We start from the raw sequence: 22,683 nt of genomic DNA, 5'->3' as shown, positions 1-22,683 counted from the left end.
GGTACAGACACTCCTCACTCCACCCTACCCTACCCCATGCCCATGCTTTCTTGTCTCTCTACTACCTGGGCTCCATATCTATATATCCAGGTTGCTTCTCTCTTTCAAGAATTCCCTTGCTGATGTCCCCACTTCCAAGACGTCTGATTTCTCAGGGTCCAAATGCTCACTTCATGTTGATGCATCTCCCGTCAATTTCTTGTGCAGTTCATCAATGCATGCCACATCTTAGTCATGTCTTACCACCCCTCCGATAATTGAAGCCTTGGATTACTAGTCGAGAAACTTTGCCCTAGTCTAGCTGTACAAATCACATAATCTCACTGAGCCTGAGATGTCTCCTCTTTAAAAAACGAAGGTTAAACTGGGTGATTTCTAAGGTTCTCTCTATGTCTGTAATCTATGAATTCATGAACTGGCCATAGAAATTACCTAGCCATGGGCCAGTTTTTTTTGTTGTTGTTGTTTTTTAACTTTTAACCCAAACTTAGCAAATCAGTAAGAATTAAAGCTAAAGTTAAAAATTATTGATCTAAAGTAATAAAAGCATATCAAAATAGTTTCTTTACCAAAACTGAGCTCAACTAGCATTTTATTAAATTTGGGACTCATTTTCAAAAACAGGGTATACATTTCCTTGGACCAAATACAGTATCTTTCCTAGAGGGCAACAGATTTCGCTTGTTATTTTAAATATATATAAAATAAACTGAAACTAAGAGTTTAGGAACCAAGTTTGTCATATACTCTTGAAAAACGAAGTGTCTTCACAGGCATCAGAGGTGGGCAACCACAATTGTGGACCTAGAAATCCAATATAAGTAAATGACATTCACTCTAAAAAAAGAAACTCAAAACAAAGGAAATTTCAAAGCTAAAGGTGAGGGGTGCCAACCACCTTCCACAAAACCACAGAGCCCACGGAGGCAGCATCGGCGGCAGCCTCTGGCGAGGTGCATCCTTGTTCTCCAGAGTTGCACTGTACGCTTTACTCCTTCCTGAAGTTCTTTGGCTTGGTAGCACGTGGCTTTTGAACCTCATTACTCCAAGGACCTGAATTTTACATGAGTTTCCTGGGCAGCCTGCCCCGTCAGCACTATTATGCAGCTGCTCAGGATCCTCGGGTGTTACGTGAGCAGCAAGGCGCAGAGGTGCCCGAGGTGAGGCTCCTGGCTTTAGACCCGCCAATGGGATTAGGGAAGAGGAGTAGAGAGGAAATGAAAAATATATATACAGACTATATAGTGGAATGAACTATATATACATATGCACTTATTTATATAATATATGTTAGCTATGCATATTAATTCTTTATATTTACACGATAAAAATATACTGTGCACATTTTACAGAGTAATATACAGTGAACTGAAATATACAATGAAATCAGTGTTTCATATGTTATATATAAATATTTAATAATTTATAATATATAGTACAAATATATCTAATTTATACACATACATATTCTTGGGATTAGAAACAGTGCTTAGAAAGACATCTAAAGATACCTTCCTGAGCATTAATTTCTTTATCTGTAGAATGGACTGTTTTAAGAGTCAGGTAAAAAAAAATTATTTATAAAAGCACTTTGTTAACTTCATAATTCAACACAAACGAAAGGCATTATAATCAACTATAAAATAGATAGCTGTTTTTTAATGTAGATATATGTCAGCCAGGGTCAAAGTTCTAAGGACATTTAAATATTCAAAGTTGGATTATCTTACCTGATCTTCCTATAGAAGACTCTGTTCACTCTATAAACCATTCGTTCATTCATTCATTCATTCAACAGATATTTACGGAGCACCAGCTGTGAACCAGGTGTGAGGGATATAGCAGTGATCAGCCCAGAATCCCTTTTCTCAGGAACTGGCATCTAGAGTGAGGTCAGCAAATACAAAAGTGAACAAATAATATATAATGCCACAAAGTGACAGAGAGTACTGAGAATAAATGGGAATCAGGAGGGGAATACTAGTTCATTGGGATGATGAGGGATGCGTCACCATCGGGCCATCTGGTAGAGCACTGCCCAGTGCACTGAGCCTGAAGCAGGAGGGTACCTGAGGTGCCTGCAAATCAGCAGGGAGGCCAGTGGGGTTGGAGGAGTGGGGTACAGGTTCTCGAGTTCCCCTTAGACTTTAGATTTTACACTCTGAGTGAGACGGGTGCCATCCAAAGGCTTGGAGCAGAGTGACGCTGTTGCCTTTGTTTTCCAGAATCTCTCCGACAGCTGTGAGGAGACCAGGGGGTGAAGGCAGGGCAGAGACGCTGGCCGATGGGCCAGAACAATAATCCAGACGACACAATTGTTCTTCCTTCACCATGGAGGGTTAAAGTGACACACACACCTCCACCCCCACCATAGTCACCTTAATAGACTCACACTGCATGTTTTTCTCAAGCGTTTCAGAGCCTGCCTGTATCCCTCATCTGACTGCACCCTCGTTATCTCTCTGTAGTGGAGGCATGCCAGCTGTTCACTCCTAGGCCAGAGAGGAAGGTCTTGAGACAGCAAAGTTAAGACCCTGCCTGAGGCCATAAAAAGGAGACTTGAACCCTGTGTGACTCCCAAGCCGGAGTTCTTTCTGCCAAACCAAGGTCAGGGCCAAACTTCTCTCTCACATTTCTCTTCCTTGGATCAGAGAGTTACCAGACCATCTCATGGGTAGAACTAACCTTTACCGAGCTTCCGGAACTTTCCAGGGCCAGAGCAAGATATTTACACACATCGTCTCATTTCTTCTTCACTACCTTGCAGGGAAAGTTAACATCCTAATTTTAAGACACAGGAAATACTCAGAAGGCTTGATTTGCCCAATTTCTGGCAACTAGCAATGGATCTGGAAATGGAACCTGGTCCTTGATTCTGATTCTGAAGGCCACAAATTCCCTTAACCCCAGATAATCCAAGTACTTGAACAATCAAAGGAACATGGAGTAGCCATTCTTGCTGGTCTTCTTTGCAGGGGCTGAGAAGGGAAGGGTAACGTGAGCACGTGGCTCCCGGAAGGGCAGGAATCCATGCCAGCCACCCTCCCCGTGCCCCCCACCTTAGGCGACACCTCCCCCTATCCCCCATTGCCAGAAGTTGCTCTGAGCACGTGTTCTGTCTCTTTATGTAGGATGCTCCAAAGTGACCTGCATCAGCTTGACCCGAGAGGCCTCCATTAAACTGTCCCCCTTGCATGGCAAACAGATTTCCATCCGCTACCTGGACATGACGGACTGCTTCGTGCTGGAGGACGAGGGCCTGCACACCATCGCGGCGCACTGCACGCAGCTGACCCACCTGTACCTGCGCCGCTGCGTCCGCCTCACCGACGAGGGCCTCCGCTACCTAATGATCTACTGCCCGTCCATCAAGGAGCTGAGCGTCAGCGACTGCCGCTTTGTCAGCGACTTCGGCCTGCGGGAGATCGCCAAGCTGGAGTCCCGCCTGCGGTACCTGAGCATCGCGCACTGCGGCCGCGTCACCGACGTGGGCATCCGCTACGTCGCCAAGTACTGCAGCAAGCTGCGCTACCTCAACGCGAGGGGCTGCGAGGGCATCACGGACCACGGCGTGGAGTACCTCGCCAAGAACTGCACCAAGCTCAAGTCTCTGGACATCGGCAAGTGCCCACTGGTCTCTGACACGGGCCTGGAGTGCCTGGCCCTGAACTGCTTCAACCTCAAGCGGCTCAGCCTCAAGTCCTGCGAGAGCATCACGGGCCAGGGCCTGCAGATCGTGGCGGCCAACTGCTTCGACCTCCAGCTGCTCAACGTCCAGGACTGCGAGGTGTCCGTGGAGGCTCTGCGGTTTGTGAAACGCCACTGCAAGCGCTGCGTCATCGAGCACACCAACCCTGCCTTCTTCTGAAGGGACAACTTCCGTCCGGCGCTATCTTGAGACAAACAGGAACGAGATGAAATGTTTTGTTTTTGTTTTTGTTTTTGTTTTTTTATGCAGCATATGTAAGCACCGACACCCACTCATAACAGTTCTTTCTTCCAGGAAGGTTCTTAGGCGTCTTTTTTTTTTTTTTTTTTTTCCTAATTTCTCATGGGTAACAGAGGTCAAGGAAAGGAAGGGCGGGGACAAATTTCTATTATAGTAAATGGGTTTTTTTTTTTGGTCAGGTCGTTCATAGGCAGTTTCTGTTCTCACGAAAGATGTGTCTCAGAAAGCCGATGGCAGCGTCTTTAGAAACGCCCTGTTCTCTCTCTGTCTCACTTCTCCTGGCCAGGTCTTCGGGGTTCTACACCCCCATCCCTCCTACTCCCCGCCCCCACCAGCAGCAACAAACCATTAGAAAAATAATGCTCTCCAGACCTCCTCCTCTTCAAAGGCCTGGATTGGCCAAAGCCACACTCTTCAATCCAACCCCCTAGCAAATTCTTGTTAAATTAATGTCACAGTACCTGGTCTACATACACAGTACTTCCAAACCCTTTTAAAGACTCTCAAGCAGGATGGTGGAAGAGGAGACCTGAATTCCGCCCCCAGCCCTGCCACTTACTAGCTCAGTGACCTAGGGCAAAGCACTTGACCACTGTGGGCTCTAGCTTCCAGCGCTGAATTAGAGGCTATCCAGCTTGTAGATTAGCTTCATGCCCGTTTTAGAATCGAAGGAACTGAGATGTCGCTAAACAAGCACCTTGGCATAGAGCACACGAGGCCTCTACCTCTGCCAACGGTATACATTCTGTGGACGCTTAAAGGAGGTTCGGATGTGCCAACGCCAGTGTCCTGTATGTCCTTCACTCCGATCTGAGTATCCGCCCCCGCATCCCTATTTGTTCCGACACTTGAGTCTCTTGGGCACCTTCTCCCACCCAGCTAGATGGATGGTTTCTGTGCACAAGTGCTTTCAGCATCAGCCCACTTCACACCACCATAAAATTCCTAATCACAAAAAAAATAAGAAGAAGAAGAAGAAGAATAAATAAAAATTCCTAATCTCAGCAAAGCCTACACCCGCCCAGGCAAATTGATCTTTCTGAGTGTTTTCAATAGGAGTTAAGACCCTCAGAATTTTTAATTAACAAGCGAGACCCAAGAGAACACATGTCCTCCAAGATTTTTCTAATCCCAGTGCACACGTGGCCTGCATCAGGCACATCTGCCCTGCAGCTGACAGGAACAGACGCCGCGGCTCGTTGTCATTCAGATCACATTTCTACTTTTCTCATCTATTTATTTCTTTGTGCATCCAGACTTCATCACACGAAGCCTATTGGGGTTAAGTCGTAAGCATTTAATTGTGCAGATTGCCACCTTGTGTGCCTTCCCTTGTAGCTGTCTGCATGTTCTCTGTCAGAGAGTGCACGGCAGACTTCCAGGTGTTTAAATACTGTTTACTCGAAAATGCCAGACGAATGGAAGAAGGAACACATTGATAAGGCTTAGGTGCTGGTCCACCAACCAGGCCCTTGGAATAGAACATTAAAATCATTGCTGAATGTGATTTTTAAATGGTCCTATTTGGATAGAGATCCATTTGCTAGCTCTATTCCTGTGAAATCAGGATGCCAGAAGAAATTCCATTACTCGTTTTATGAAATTTAGTTGCCTTTGTTAATAAACACGTGACCTTTCCCAAATTATTCTCTGGCCACACCCCACCATCACTGTTCCAACAGTTCATCCATTTCTTTCTCAAAGGGTCTACCGTGCAAACCCAGAACCTCTGCATCTCCGAGGCAAGCATGTGGACTTTGTTTCAGCTCAAGCTTACACACCACTCGACAACTGCACTCCCATGTAGGCTCCCTGCGTTTCTTTGTCTTATGTTGGGAAGGAGGAGATAGAGTGAGGTGGTGTCTGCCCAGGAGGCTTCTTTCATGCACCATATGAAATATGGTCTTCTCGCCAATCAACATCATCAGCAATTTAGATGTGCAATCAAGGCCACAGGGGAAAATGAATTATTTGGCTGGGGATAGTATCCAGTGATAGTCGTAGGGTTTAGAAGCATGAAAAGGAGTTGAAAGTAGCATTCCCCTGCTCTGTGACTTGTGACCTTGTCTAAAGTTTCAAAATTTGAGTCACAAAGGATTTTTTCTAACCCTTGGCACTGGAGTGTTCCAAGTGAGCTGCCTTAATACTTCTGGAATGAAAAGGGAGAGCCCAAATGGCTCCCTGCGAAGGTATATCCCATTATTACAGATATGTTCATCACCACCACTTCGCCACGTCACCTAAACTATCTTCCAAACATGAGACAAAGACAAACTTTCACTGATTGCCCAGCACATTCTCTTTCCCAGTTTCTCCTTTCTTCCCAATCTTCCCTTCCATTCTGCTTCCCGTTGGGGTGTGAATCTATGACAGAGGTTACTGGGGAAACAGCTCAGCAGATTTGGAGAGACCAAACAAAAGGCCTCCCTAGGAAATTTATCGGTTTTAAAACTTGCTTCCTTCCTGCCTCTGCTAAATTGAATGCTCATTGTTTTTCTTTTTTTTTTTTTTTTACATTCTAATGTTCAAATCACTGCGTGCTGTAAGACTCTAGAAAGCCTTAATTTACTACCACCGAGAAATAAAGCAATATGTTGGTAATCGGGTTAAGCCTCATTTAATACCCTGCCTAGAGGAGCGTGGTGTTCAGATGGGATGCTCAAGAGTGAGCAAGAGACTTGCCTTATGTTGTAGTAAAGAGCAAGTCGGGTGAGGGAATTGGTTGTCCCTTTAAAGTTGCATCTATGGTTTTGTCATTTCCCTTGGCTCAATGACTTTGGCTGAAAATTCACAAGTAAGTGAAAAGTCTTTCTCTGCACAGTTTAGTTCAGGTCTTCTATTCCTTAACCCAAACACTTGGAGCAAGATGTACTTTAAAATTCATAATTTTTCATATTTTAGAAAGATACTTGTGGTGTATTTTGTAACACCCCTCGCAGAGTCTGCGACAGCACCCTTAATTAAACATGTTAATATTTCTTCAACAACAGATATGAATAGTCACACTGTGTAAGATTATTACAGACTCTAAATAGCTTGCCTCCCTTCAGGTCAGGCTTTGTCACCAAATTAAATTGTGCCAAACATAATGAAAAAATACTCCTATTTTGAAAAAATACTCCTATTTTTTCATAGCTTTCTAGATTTCAGAGTTATGGATAAGTAACTGTGGACCTGAAGATACTTCTCCTGGCACTGGTTACACACTTGGGAGAAATCTTCAAAATTATGCTGACCCTTAATTATTATAAGTTAAAATAACAATTAAAGAAAAAAGTCTTAGAGCATTAAAACCTGGAAGGAGAATATGGCAACTGATCTAAAAGGAAAAGCTGTCAGTTGGAGAAAGAGAAATGCGAAATCTTTACTCATTCATACCTTCAGATCACAGAAATCAACATAGTGGAAAGCAGATATTGATAGATGAATGGCAAACTTTATCTTCAGTAAGTTCATAGGTTTTTTTAAGAGATATCAATTTTAAATCTTATTTGTCCACAACCTTCTACTCTATTCAGCTGCTTGATGACTCTCATATAAACCAACAGGACTGTTAGCTGCCTTGGAACATTAACTTGATGGAGCTAGCCCCATGCAATTTTGTCAACATCCCAGACTAAGACTAGCGGTAAATAAAATAAATTTGCCCTTGAAGTTCGTGGCTTCTTACATTGATATTTGTTCAAAATTAGAAAAAAGTATTTAAGAAGTTTGATATCCAAGAACATACGACATGAAGCCAAAAAGAGCATTGTTAAGGGGAAAAGTAATACAATACATTGCTTACCATGTCTAAATTTTCAGCGAAGTCACCCAAACTGGTACATTTGTGTCATAGCTGACAACCATGATTAGTTCAGAAAGAAGTTAATCTGATGAAATGCTGAAGAGACAGTAGAAGAGGGAGAGAAAATGTTTAGAAACTAGGTAAATATTGCAGTGAGAATGTTCACACAGAAAATCTGTGAAACAAAGCTGTTTTTCCACTGCACGTTGGCGGTCAAATGGTTTCTTCTTTTTGATCCATACACCAGAAGTGATCCTCAATGTCACAGGAAGAAGAGGGACAGCGGGAAAGGGAGAGCTTGTCATCATCTGTCTTCAGTGGACGCCAGTGCTGTCGCGGAGACTTGCTTAGATGCAGCTTCTGTTGCCCAAAGTACAGCTCAGGCAGGTTCCATTAAGATGACCAGCAGGTGGGCAGAGCTCTTCACAAGGGAAGAAATGCTCTCATAGACACTCAGACTGGGGACACCCCATCCAGGAACAAATGCACCCTTGTGATTATTCCTCCTTTTTCCTTTCAGTGCATCATTATCTCCTAAAGCCACAGGTCTGTTTTGTAAACCCTTCTTTTCCTCTCAAGTCTGCAGATCATCTTACATTTGAAACCATGTGGGATGAACAGAAGTTCTCCATTTGGAAACTACGGATGACACAATCCCTGCCTGTCAGCAGCACATTCGTGGCACCTCTGGCAGAGCTATTCCAGGAAATATCTGCGACGAGGATGCTGGTCTCATGGACCACCCAGGAAGGCTATCATTAAGCTCTAAGTTGTTGTTCATGTGTTAACAATCAGCATCATCCAGGTACCAAAAGATAGCCTTGAAGAATCATTAAAAAAGAAAGAAAGAAAGAAAGAAAGAAAGAGAGAGAGAGAGAGAGAGAGAGAGAGAGAGAGAAAGAAAGAAAGAAAGAAAGAAAGAAAGAAAGAAAGAAAGAAAGAAAGAAAGAAAGAAAGAAAGAAAACTAAACATTTTCAAATCTAGTCATTTCTATATTGTAGAGTGTTTCTATTTGCCGTCGCTGAGCTACTGAATTTTACACTGATGAGATCAGCATGTCTGACTTCTATCTTGGCCCATGAGATGCTGAATATGTGAAGGAGATTAGAAATTGCAATCGTTCTTCATGAACAAAGAATTCCCAGGGATTGCCAATGAGCATGTGTTCAGCCACCTTCGATTCCTTTAGCAAAGGTTCATTGACCAAGTACTATGATAGGATCAGGGTGATTAAGAAGTAATATCTTTACCCTAAATGGATCTCAGATCAAATATCTATAATGTCATGTAATGAATTGGAGGGTGGGGAAGGAAATATAAATAGAGTGGCAACATTCTTTCATTCATTCATCCAATAGTATTTCCTAAGAACCTAAGATGTGCCAGGCACTGTGCTGGCGCAGCGAGTCTTTCCCTCATGGGGTTTGTCAAAGGAATAATTTTCATCACCATATGGAGAGAAGGATAAAGCTCAGAAGAAAAGATCCTCGAGCTGGGATTTATAACTCGGACAAGGTGTTATAAAACAGCATTCAGGGAGCCCATTCAGGGAGACAATATTTGACAAGGTTAACAAAGTGATTTCTCTCTACCGTAGGTTACCGTCATCATTATACTAACCATAAGTTAACTTTGTCATTGCCTTGAGTTAGTCATATGGAACTAGCAGGTTCTGTTTTGCTCCAACGTCTTCCCACACATTCATCTAATCCCTACATACATTATACATTCTCTCATACATATACACTCACACACGCAGTATCATTTTTAAAGGATGGGAATTTTCTGTGAAAACAACACTGAAACGTAATTTCTTAGACAGACTCTAAGACTCTCGAAGCAGCTTGACTGTCCTCTCAAACAGCATATGCGATAACAGTCCCAACGCGCCCGTAAACCTGCGAACCTGCCGTCGGAATCTAGCTCAGGAAGAAGGTGACAGTAGCTCCCTCCATCCCAAACGCTTGGATTCTTCAGCCGACATGGCTGCACTTCGGTGTCCCTCTGATTGTTATGAATTTAAGGTAGGAATGGTTGGAATAATCAAGGTTTCTCAACTTCCCATGTCCTTTTATTGAAAACTGGAATATGTCAGTGATTGTGAAAATCCCGGATGGCCCAAGTAAGATTGATTATGTGGTCGTTAAAATTGCCAAGAAATGGATTTTACTTGTAAACCCACTGAGGATGGGTCCTTTGAAACTTCAAATTTTATCTGGATTGTGAATATGAAATTATCTGCCCAAACTGACAATAAACAAAGAATGAAAGTCATTAGAAAGCGCGGGAGCGATAAGGCTTTTAATCCCTGTTCCGCGATGGTCGGAGGCAACTATCCTCATCGTTTTTCAGAGCTCCGAATGTGCCCCAAATTCCGAGTAGGCTTAGGAAACTCATTTCCAGACAGGCATGCCAGAGACACGGGAGAAGATTTCTAATTACAAAGATTAGCCAGTAATTGTTCCTTCCTTCTTCTCCAGGCCCCTAACCACCACTAATGAACACAGCCACCTTTTACAAATAAAACTTCAAAAAAAAAAAAATTCCAGGTTTCACATCATGACTGCATTCTTCCTGGGTGTTTACATTTAGAATTTAAACAAACTTATCATGAGCTTGTTCATTTAAGAGAAAGTAGATAAAGGGACAACATTGTCACGACTGATAAATAGCTTTCTTCATTTTATCTCAAACCTTTTTTTTTTTTTTTTTTGGAACTGGGGAGCAGCAAAGTAGATATAACTGCCTTTGTATAATTTTACATTTTTCATACCTCTAGATTAATTCCACAAATGCTTTGGGTTCCAACTGTACAATTCCTCATTCTTCAATCCCAGAAATGTGAGAAGGTTTTTCATGCTCCCTTGCCACTTAGCAAAGCCCTAAAGAGATTGTTTTGCTGAACAGATCCTTGTCTTAGTAGAGAAACCAGGAGAATTCAGACCATTTCTCTTGCTCTCGTTACAAGCACACGGGCCAATATGTGATTTATGACATGGTTGTTCTTTATGAATGATGTCCCTGAAGCAAAGGCTTTTCATTAGCTAGCCGGACTGTGGGACTCCACTTGGCTCTCCTCCACCACATTTATAATCTTAAAACACCCAAAGAATAATGACCATGGACGCACTGGAGGGCTGGAGACCAAGAGGCTGTGGATTTAAAGAGAGAGAGAGAGAGAGAGAGAAACATTCAAATAATGACCTCTCACTCATATAATGAAAACCAGAGTCACCTCTGGAGTTTCAAACTGGTATTGTTTCACTGGTACCATCGCCTTGGGGTTCCTCTGTGTAATGTTTCTTTTTAAAAGAGTGCACACGGAAAGCACAGGAAATACAAACACTGCCATGAGAGAGTCTCCCCTCTTTTTAAAACTTGTGCTTAATCCCAAATGCATGTGGCCAAATAACCTTCAGGGTGATCATGTTCTGTAATAACTCCTTCTGCGTTTACAAAAAGAAAAGCCACCCATTTTCAGGTGCTTTGTGTTTCTGTTTCTTTAACTTCCCTCACTCTAAATGCATTGGCCTTGTGGCCTCAGGGCTCCAATGCCTAATTCTTCACAGCCAATAGCTTGTTCTGGCCAGGGAGAAAAGTGACCTTTCTTATCTGATTTTCTGAACAATGCAAAGTATTATATCAGCAGCTCCTAGCAAAGTCCTCTGCAGGCCTTAGCACCCAATGTTAAACCTTGTGTGGGGGTAGAATCCAAGGCAGGCCAAAATTAGGTGGAACTTCGCCTTTGGCTAAAACTAAGAAGCACTCGGTAATTCTTATGTAACAGCAAATACAACATTTTTTTTTTTTTTAAGTTACTACTTCTCTACTTAAGTGGGATAGATTTCATGTACTCATCTCCTTTTGTACAGTACTGCCCATTCAGTTAATTCTCTGTGGCAACTGATGAAATACCAATTCAAGTTTGGGTCCCGGATGTGGTTTCCTTTTGTATTTTTTTAGTTGCGCTAAGTAGGTTTGGCCACTCTTGTGTTGTACACCATTTTCAGGAGATGTGTCCCTCTGGGGGATAGCCCAGTGTCCAGCAGAAAATCCCACTGGCAGAACGAGTCAATTTGTCAGAGACACAGAACATTTTTGGAGCGGATCCTGGAACTACAATAAGCCTCAATCTGAAAGACCACGGAAAAATCCTGCTTCATTCCTGGCAGGTGAATTCCAAACTCTGTACAGTCTTAATTACTCCATAACTATAAACTATAAGTTTAACAATTTTGGAGGATTTGGGGGCCAAACTGAAAACTTCATGATCCATTTGTAGATATTCACCCATCACTCTTAATTTCCTCCTCATTCTCCGGATGGTCCTGCCTTGTGCAGAGTTTCTAATGGTAAGTTTTGTTTCTGTTAGAATCCAGAGCCCCTCTTATAAATGATCAGTGACTATCAGCAATTCTCTCGAAACCTATTCAAAACTGCAGGTAAGCCCTTCAATACATGTGGTTAGATAATTTCAAAAAGCCACGTAAAAGAAAGGTGTCAAGGTTCTTCCTGATGTTTGTCTCTGGTGGAACATCACAAGAACAAGAGGTTTCTAGGCATTTTGGTATTAATGCCCAAGTACATTGTTTCTATGTGTCCAGTTAATGGACCACATATACAAGTAGCTGAATTTTTAAAACGTTGAGCTTCATTTTAGAAGCATTCCAACTTTGGTTGAAAAGATTGTAATTATAATATAGAGAGGAGGCAAAAGAATTAAAATGTTAATCAAGCTACCTTCAGAGCTTGCAATATGCTGATTGGCCCTGCAGCCAGGCCTGGAGGACACTTTCAGAAGATTTCTGCTGGGATTGCTAACAACCCATTCCCCACAGCTCTGAAGGGGAAACAGGAACCAAGAGTCATTCCCTATGGCTAAAACCATGGAGAACCTAAGGATTAAAGGCAGGTGAATTCCAGCAGGCCGTTCACTCTACACATTCTTACCTTTTTATGCTACATACTCTTCCCTTCCTCACTGTATGTCCATAGCAAAGGAAATGGGTTAACAAAGTCTTTTAAACAATAACTCACAGGAACTAATGAATGATATGTAAACTGAATTCCCTAAACACAACCCCTACACACACTCACCATCTTTCCAAGCCTCTCTTGGTCCCTCTCACTCTCTGCCTCTGAGAGACCACACTCTGTCTATGGACTGTTACCTTTTTTCTAATCGACTTTCCTTTTAACTCTAACTTTGGTGTATGTGTTGAATTCTCTCTACACTCCCCGCCAAAGAACCCTTTTCTCTGGGTGCACGGCTTGGTCTCCCCGCACCAATTTGGAGAAATTTGCCCTGTCCTGCATCAATTAGAAATTTCACATTTTAGTTCATCTATTCCATGGGAACTGCTGACTCCACTGCTTTACATAACTTTAAACAAAAAAAAGAGAGAGAGAACTTTTCTATTTTCTTAGGGTTGTAATGGGTCCAATAAATATGGATCACGTAGTAGAAGAGCTCTAGATATTGATTTTATTCATTAGCATATGAATAAATTTGAGTCTCCGTAAAGTTAACGTCAGCAGCTAATTTCAGTGAGATATATGCACATCTGCATGCCTAATCCTCCAGAAAACTGCTTTCAGCCACCATCCTTCTGATTTAGCAGAATCAAAGTGAAGAGTACAACTTCTCGCAGACCCTTCCCCAACCTTCCTAGAACCTCCCCCACCTCTCCAACCTCAAAACTGCCAAAAAGCTCAGCCCAAATGCAGTTAGTTCATTCATTTTCAACTTCTTTAACAATTTCCAAATGTTACTGAATTTACTTTGGTCTGGCATTTGAGAAGTCTCCAAGGGACTTTCTAGAATAATATCATTGCCTATGGCAGCATCCCTCTTAACACAGGCATCTGTGGTAGCGGAACTTCAGTATGGTCTTATAGTAAGATAAAGCCCCACCCTACAGACCCCAAACACAGAAATACTGGCCAACTCTGCCCGGCACATGTTGGAGATACAAAGAGAAAGAGTTGCTTTTAATTTTTCATAATATAGTCAGGTCTGATTACATTAACTAATTGTTAAATTAGAATTTAACGGTCCAGCATTTGCTTGCTGGTTCTGCCACTGATTTTCTGTTCATGTTTGGAAGAATCGTTTTATTTCTATATTAGAGGATATGACAACAACAATGGTTAAGGGGTCAAGCTCATTTGAAGTATTACCACTGTTCATATTTTATATGGTGAACTGGTTTTCATATAGATGAGAGATAGATAGATAGATAGATAGATAGATAGATAGATAGATAGGTGATAGACATATATAAGTCTCTAAGATAATAGACATATGTCTATTTGATTGAGGAGTACCCAGCATCGATGCCTTCTCATTAAAATTTCCTGTGTTCCTGAAATTCTCACTCACTTAGTGTTTTATTTAGCTTTGGGAGATGCATTAACTTCAAGGCACAGGACTAAATAGCAGTGGAGCCACATCTATGAAAAATATTGAGTGCCGCATCTGCCCTCAATTTTTATCAAAATCACTCTAAATCCTGCCAGTCTGGCTAACTAAAAAGAGTGAAAGAATAAAGATATTCTACTGATGTTGGAATAAGGACAAAAAAGATGTTTGACTCAGCCAACAAAATTGAAATGCTAATGGAGAAAGCCAAGGGGATAAATAATCCATCTGAATTAGGATGTACACAGGATTTCATGGCCTAGATTTTTTTCTGTTCTAGTTACTGGGACTGAAGAAGGGTATTTACTGATGACATTTAAAAGTCTTCCCTTTGCCAAACACAATATTTTTTCCAATGTGGTAGGAGCGAAATGTGTCTTTTATATTGATTTTTTTTTTTTTTTAATTCCCTAGCCAGATTTTTTTTCTGGAAAAATATAGCAGGATGAATACCACTGACAATCAGAAGTAGCCAACATTCTAGGGAAATAATTTCCATAGAACACAGCTAAATTTTTGTATGTACTGCCTCTTAGTGTTTTGTTTTTGACAGAGCAGTTAGCTCTATGGAAGGACACAATCGAAGGACTGAAGATGTGAAATATTCTAAAGATGTCCAAGAAATGCTTGATCATGTAGGTCATACACTGCTGCTATTTCAGAATGAAGTGCACTTTTTTTTTTTTTTTAGTGGTATACCTGGGAGTGTGGAGTAATATACAGGAAGGGGGAAATTAAATTACGTTTAATTTGTACAGATCAGAGTCCACACGAGCTCAGTGCTCTCAGGGAGATTGGTTTCCACAGAGAACTTCAGCAATTCTTCTCTGACACCAGAGAAGGCAGTGCCCCCTAAGCCCTCTCGATGCTTGACCAAGAAGGAGAACCAGAACCAAGGCTCCGCCTGTTCCCATCATTGAACTTGCATGCAGTCCCACTGCTCATTGTCTCTCAGCAGCCGGAAAGTTGAAAGTGTTCTGAACATTCAATCCAATGACCGCTTATTGACGGTCTTCCATCAATACCATTTGGAGACACAACAAAAAACAATCACGATTCCCGTCCTCAAGACACCCACCATCTATTGAAGGAAGACCAAAGTGTACATGGCATCTGATTCAAATTAACAAATGTCTCTTGAAGTTCTACTTCTGGGCCCTCTTGTTTTAGGCACTGGAGATAGAACAATAAACAACACAGACAAAAGTCCATGCCTTCATGGAACTTATATTCTATACTCCATCCTATCTAATAGGACTCTCTGCAAGGATAGACATGTCCTATATCTCTGCTGTCCCGTACAACAACCACTAGCTACATATGACTATTGAGTACTTGAAGAGTGGCACATGTGAATGAAAAACTGACCTTTAAATTTTATTGAATTGTAATTCGTTTAAATTTAAATAGTCACATATGGCTATATAACAGTCACATATAATACTGTAGTATTATAGTTCTGGAAAATGCTATCTAATTGAACTTCCAATGGCTATCTGTATTAATAGGGGAAACACTGGTCGTGTGGTTAGTGAGGGTCTAAAATGTGACTATCGTGACAGAGGAACTGGATATTAAATTTTATTTCATTTTGATAATTTGAAATTTAAGTAAACTCGTGCGGCTACTCACTGCTATATTAAACAGCCCAGTTCTAGAAACTTGCTTCGTAAAATATGGTCCCTGGACTTGCAGCATCAGTAAAAATTTAGACTCTGCATTTTAACAGGATCCTCAGATTAAAGTTTGGGAAGCACTTGTCTATCAGAGGCAGACAAACACTAAAATGGAATAAAGGAAGCACGCGTGTGCACACAGACAGATATGTGTGTGAATCCGTGTGTGTGTGGAGGAGAATACGTGTGTGTGGATGAGGATGAGAAGTTCTATGGTGCAGAATAAAACAGGGAAGGGGAACAGAAAGTGCAGTGTGGAGAGGTTTTGATATTGAAATATTGAACAGAATAGTCAGAAAAGACTGTGCCGAAAGGTGACATTGGAGAAAAGACTTGAAGAGGTGAAGAAACGGGCCATGTGGATATCCAGGCGGATACCAGACGGGAATAGCATGCCGGGCAGATGGAACAGGGAGCGCAAAGGCCCTGAGGCAGGAGCAAAGACCCTGCTAGACTGTTCCAAAAACCGCGAGGAGGGCAGCACGTCTGGGGCAGAGTCGGGGCAGACAGGGGCGCGGAGGTAAGGGTGGCAGCTGTGGGAGGCTCGTGCCATTGCGAGGAATTTGACTTTTATTCTGAGTAAGACTGGAGGATTTGAAAGAGAAGGAGTGATGTGGTTTGACTTAGATTTTAAAGGGTGGCTTCTGACTCTGTGTGGAAGCAGGTTTAAGGGACAACAGGGCACGCACAGGGAGACTAGCTAGGAAACTATTGCAACAATCTGAGTAAAAGATGAGACTCGTTTGTATCAGGGTTTGGAGGTGGAAGAGGTGAGAAGTGGTCGGATTCTAGGTATGTTATGAAGATAACGTAAAAAGGTTTTTCTTACGGATTGAATATAGATTGAGAGACAAAGAGAAAAATCAAATCTCACTCCAAGCTAACTGAAACATGCTCCAGATTCATTGGGAGGGACGACAAAATAAAGTCAGACATCATTTCCTGTGCTGTCTACATGACAAAAATTTCAAAGCTCTGTCTTGTTTATAAAAGGAAGTCCATTCATCTACCCACATTGGCAATTTGAGTGAATAATACAGAATGGCTATAGTCGACCCTCCATCAAGCTACTTTCTTCTATATGGACATCTCAGTTTTTTTCCATCTTTCATAGGAGGCTATGGGAATTTACCTTCAACCAGACTGCCTCCCAACCAAACCTCTTTATAGAAATTCTGGAGTCACCACTGTCTATTGTCAAATGTCCTTGGGAAGGACATTTCTGGACAGCAACGCAGAGACTACCTGACAGCTCCATCTCCCAGCATCCCTTGGATTCTGGCTGATCGTGCACTCAGCGGGGCGCTTCTGGCCATCTCTCCACTGGCTTCTGATTGCACTGCTCTTCCCAGAACCCAGGCATTATGAGCCAACAGTTGTCCAGGACTTAGTTAATCATTTAACTGATGCAGCCAATATTGCTGAGTACCAACTATGTGCCAAATACTTTCTTAGGGGCTGAAAATATGAACGGAACAAATAATTCCCTACCCCTGTGAAAATTACTTTGCTTAAAGAAAGACAAACGATGAACAAATTAAGCAGAGTATAATATCATGTCGTGATAAGGACTATGAAGAAAACTAAAGTAGACTGAAGGGAAAGCGAATGGCCAGGAAGAACGGTTAAGGAAAGCTTTTCTGAACAAATGACATTTCGGCAGGAGAGAGAATGTAACAGTGTAAACAATTTGTAATTGTTGTTATTAGGTTCCTATTACAGATTACAAATCTCCTCCACAATTTGACAATTGAAAGCAACGAACATTTATTATCTCAGTTTCTGTGGGTCCCAGAACAGTATCACGAGTTCTTTATCTCACAGAAATTGGGTTCTGGCTCAGGGTCTCTCAGTAAGCTATCAGCCCAGGCTGTAGTCAGCTTAAGGCTTGACAGGCTGGAGAACCCACTTTCAAGTTCGTTCAATGACGATTGGCAGAAAGCCCTACCCCGTGGGCATCTCTGTGAGGCTGCTCGTGACATGGCAGCTGGCTTCCCCAGAGTGAGTGATCCAAGAAAGAGGATAAGAGATAGCGAGCAGGAAGCCATGTGTCTTTAATGACCTTACCTTGGAGCAACATACCATCACTTCTGCTGTGTCTTAGTAGTCACACAAACTGACCCTGATACAGTATGGGAGGGGGACGATGGAAGCCATGAACTCCAGGAGTCTGGGATCGCTGGGGGCCATCTTGGAGGCTGGCTACATCAAACACATAGAATCTCACTCCTGAGAGCCACTCAGCTCTTAATTATTCAATCATGTCATTTATCTCCTCTTCTGATCCATCTCTCTCAGGAGCCAAGAGACGAAAGAAGGAAGAAAAGGAGGGGAAGTGGAGAAGGAGGAGAAAAGAAAGAAAATGCAAAGAAAAAAAAGAAAATTCTGCATTCTTTTTTAAAAAGCTTTTTTGTTTTTGCCAGCCCTAAATCCAGATCTCCTCTAGACATGATATTGCACGTCCCAAGGCTCATCGACAGGCTTTGCTTTAATGTGGTAGCGTATTCAGTATCTCAACATTTCTTTCTCCCACTAACAGTCACTCCAAATATCACAAGGAGAAAGGGGATTTTATTTCCCCAAAGATACGAATTATGACAAATGTTCCCCTTATAACGTTAAAATTAGCTATACTACCATTTTTATTATAAATAATGACTTTCATTAAACCTACGATTGAAGTCATTGTCTGGTTTATGATCCACTATCCCTTATTCAACATTCGACATTCTTAATTCACTCAAGTCTCAGCAGAATGTCTCAGGCAATACATTTCTCCTTGGGTTTAGTTCCAGGGGGAAAAAATTACTCTCTAGACAAGCTTGCCTGCTTTCTTTTAATGGTCCATGTAGATGAAATATCTCAGTATATTTCTTTGTCTTCCTTTGTTTCCAGGAAATCCAGAAAATAATTAAGGATCAAACTACAATCTTTGGTGCTTACCAGGTAACTAGTAACATCTATTCATCCTCCAAGTTTCATATAATTTCTCTTCTCTTTTTTTATGATGCGTAAAGCTATATACCATCTCCAATCCTTTTGCAGTAGGCAGGACTTAAGCTCCAAATAAATAGTAAATTATGATAGCTTCAGCCAAGAGCAAATGATTCTTGACTCAAGCTCCAAAGCTTAGCTCCATATACACAAGCACTGTCGCTCAATTCCAGGGGTACTGCTGAAAATGAAGGACTCTTAGCTGATCCCCCAGTATCCCGAGAAAGAAGCAGTCTTTTATGTGAGTTCTTTCTTGAAAATTGTGGAGCCAGTAGGAGATGATTCAATTTTGTCCTTCTTCTCAGTCAACCTGGATACCATTTGTTATGTCTGAATTGTGGTCCCCCCCACCAGCAAAATTCGTAAGTTAAAGTCCTCTCCTCTAGTAACTCAGAATGTAACTGTCTTGGTGATAGAGTCTTTACAGGCATGATTAAGTCAAAACGTGTTGATTAGGGTGGGCCCTAATGCAATATGACTGGTGTCCTTTTGAATAGAAAATTTGGACATAGATGTGTACAGAAGAAAAACCATGTGAAGACACAGAGAAAAGATAGTCATCTACAAGCCAAGGAGAAAGGCCTCAGAAAAATACAAACCTAGGACACCTTGATCTTATACTGCTAATATCCAGAACGCTGAGAAAATAAATTTCTGGTGTTTAAGCCACCCAATCGGTGGTAATTTGTATGGCAGCCCTAGTAAAAAAAAAATGCACTTTTATATCCTCCCACAGAAGAGTGAAAACTGAATTTAGCCTTTAATATTTTCATAAACAGGGTCAAACCATAAATTGGCCACAATTTGGTTTGAAGATATGAAGGCATGAAGGCATGCTGAACACAGGGACTAGAATGTCAGAAGCCAGTCATGCTTACAGGTATCAGCTACAGCCCAAGTGAACTTCTGGAAGATTCTAAAGCACAGTCAGTCTGATCAACAGCTCATTCCTCTGAACAATACTGCGGTAACAAAGGGGAGGGAGTATCAAAGAGAAGATTGTTTTCTGTAAGGCCCAGAGGCTGTGCTTCTCCCCTGGGTTCTAAGCTACCACAGTTGGCAGTGTCCTCTATGGCTCAAACCCACCAATTATCATCTTCTGTTCATCTTTTGAAATTGCTTTAATCCCTGCCTTTGTTAAACATGCATGGTGGTAAGGCAACATAGGACCTTCTCTCAGGGCCTGAGGGAGAGACCCTGGAGTGTGGGCATCACAGGTCAATATTCGCATCGAAATCCCATTGACCCAAGAGAGACAGGAGAGCACTGCTTGGCCCAGAGGATTTTTGCAGTAGGGCAGGTCTACTCAAATCACGGTTGGATAACATTTCCAGCATCTGCTTTGATCCTATGAGGACCATGGAGGAGAGGATGGGGAGAGTTGATGAGTGAAAATTCAGAAGCAGGAAACAGTTGTCCCTTTTAGATAAGCTAAAAGGCACACACAGATACTTCCTTTTCTTCCTCTCTTCCTTTTCTTTTTTAAATTACAGCAGTATTTCCCTTTTGTAAAGGGTATGTAATATTTATGTATCCAAAGAAAGTTTTGCCGATGACACTCAGTTTCTATTATTGTCTTCAGAATGTGGTATAGACAGAGCTATTGCAAATATTTCCGCGATGTTATGCCAGTGGCCAACCTTGATAAATAAAGGCTGACATCCATTCTCTTCTGATCTCTGCTAAATGCACCTGGTGACGTTTTCCTACTAGATATCAGTTGAACCCATCCACGCGAGGATGCCAGCCTTTCCGTGAAGAACGTAGGATGTTTAACTGCTGACTCAAGTACACAGGTGCCAGACGTATATACATTTGAAGCGATGATGGGTGGTGTTTCCTTTTACCACTGTTTGCTACGACAGTAGGACTGGTAAGTATCGTTCATCCATCACCATTTCTTGGGTGGAGGGATGGGGAAGTATGAATGGTGGCTATGACAATGCCATCACTGTCCTCATCACTCATCCCCTGTACCATGACTGGCTGCCTCCTGTAACTGCTTCCTTCATCATTTTACTGGGACAAAGGAGCAGTGGCCCAAGCGAGGTGTTCACTGCCATCTTCTGATAGCTTGGAGTCATGGGAACACCAATAGATGTGAGATTAAGATTAAGGGACCTGCTCAAGGTCATGTAGCTAATAAGGCAAAATGCCAGCTTTCTGCTTTATTAGCTACATGACCTTGAGCCGGTCCCTTAATCTTTCCTCAATAGCCTGAGCTTTCTCATGTGAGAATTTTCTTTCAATTCTCAAACAATCTATAATCTATGTATCTGAATACCCAAATGATACTCTTTTTAAAAATTCTTAAGTTTATTTTTAACATCTTTAAGAATAAGCTTTGCTTCTTAATTGTATGTTTTAGTAAATGATAACTCTTCACTGACTGAGCAAGCGATTAACTAGGCTTGATGCAGCTTTGAAAATTTAGGCTTAACTCAGTCTTTTGGGATTTAGTTTATAACACTACCTCCATGTTTTAAAGTTGGTCTTCCTTTCCATGTTACTAACATATCACTTTCCTACTCAAAGAAACAGGCTCTTAAGTGGACACAGTAATGTTACCAGGGCCTTGTGATTGAAAATGGGCAGAGTAGGCACCAAATGCCCTAGTATTCTCAGCCTCAAAAGACCGTACCTCAAGTCCCTTTCTGTTCTGTTCTGTTCTGTTCTGGACTAAGGGTTCAAAAACAAACAAACAAACAAAGCAGTGTCATGGTGGCGACAGAAAAACCCGTGGAAGAGGGAAGTGGCAATAACTGAGAGGTCTGGGCAACCCTCATAAAGGTTCTAACCAGTGCTAATGGCTCTGACCAGGATCATCAGTGAGGACGGAAGTGACCCACCAGCCACACTGAGGGGCTGTGCTCAGCCAGCAGCTCCAGGCACTTGAGTAGCCCCAGTTATGGTGAGCAGGGGAGCAGAGTAGGCCACAGCCACAAGTGGAAGAAGTGACCCAAACTGACTAGGGCTTGATGGTGGAGATGGTGAACACCCACTCTCTCAGTGGGTGTTGGATAGAAAGGGAAGCCAGGGCTGTACTTCCTGCTCACCTGTCCTTGAATGGCCTAGAAGAGCATTTGTGATTTGGGCCGTCCAAATTAGCCACTGAGAAGGAACTATCCAAACAACTGATATAAACTAAAAGGAGGAAGCAAAGACTAGATCTTCATTGCATCAATTCTCCACTTTTCTCACATCGAACGTCCCTAATTTTCTTTCGCGAACCATAGGTACACGATACAATAAAATGCTCTTGCCACCAACACTCCAAACAATGTAATGTTGTTTCTTGGTGATGATCCAGGAGGAATTTTAAGATTTGAACTTTCATCTGTTTCATTCTGCATAAATGAACATTTACTTTCTTTCACAGGTTTTCATCCCATGTTCAGAGCAGGAGGAAACTAAACTCTAATTTAAAGAGTAGAAACAGGCACTTCTGAATACGCACAAACAGGATTAGCCTACACACTTGAAATAATCCTCAGGAGACCCAATCAGCCAGGAGCTTTATTCTCCACAGGGAGGCAGAAGTTTCTAACCATCGGCAACACTAGATTTGGAAATTGAAATTTATGAAAAGCATTCCATTAGGAGTAAAATATGAGATGCAGTCCCTTGGAGCGAGCTGGAACACTGAGAAATGAACTTAACTACATAAAACTGTGCCAAACCTGAGTGTGATTCTAGGAATAAAGATGCTTACATATCAGAGAGCACAAGCTCTTTGCCATAGTAAGTCATATCCTAGTTTTCCTGAGTTTTCTTTATACTCCTGGGAGCAGGCCCAGCCTCAGGGCTTCCTCCTAGAGGGCCTCTGGGCTCCTTATGAAAAGCCTGCAGCCCTTC

General features: G+C 42.0%; 1 protein-coding gene across 2 annotated transcripts in view; it reads left to right on the top strand.

Moving 5' to 3' along the window:
- The window catches only part of FBXL7 (F-box and leucine rich repeat protein 7), a 339,122-nt gene extending 332,568 nt beyond the window's left edge, over nucleotides 1-6,554 (top strand). For both annotated transcript variants that reach the window (XM_006907126.3, XM_025043531.1), the window contains exon 4: nucleotides 3,132-6,554. In XM_006907126.3, coding sequence (XP_006907188.2) covers nucleotides 3,132-3,868 — 737 coding nt within the window. In that variant the 3' untranslated portion in view covers nucleotides 3,869-6,554. The remainder of the gene's footprint in view (nucleotides 1-3,131) is intronic.
- The last annotated feature ends 16,129 nt before the right edge of the window (nucleotides 6,555-22,683 follow it).

Source organism: Pteropus alecto, unplaced genomic scaffold (genome assembly GCF_000325575.1).
Source record: "Pteropus alecto unplaced genomic scaffold, ASM32557v1 scaffold152, whole genome shotgun sequence".
Classification (NCBI taxonomy): Eukaryota; Metazoa; Chordata; class Mammalia; order Chiroptera; family Pteropodidae; genus Pteropus; species Pteropus alecto.
This window is presented reverse-complemented; position numbering and strand designations above follow the sequence as displayed.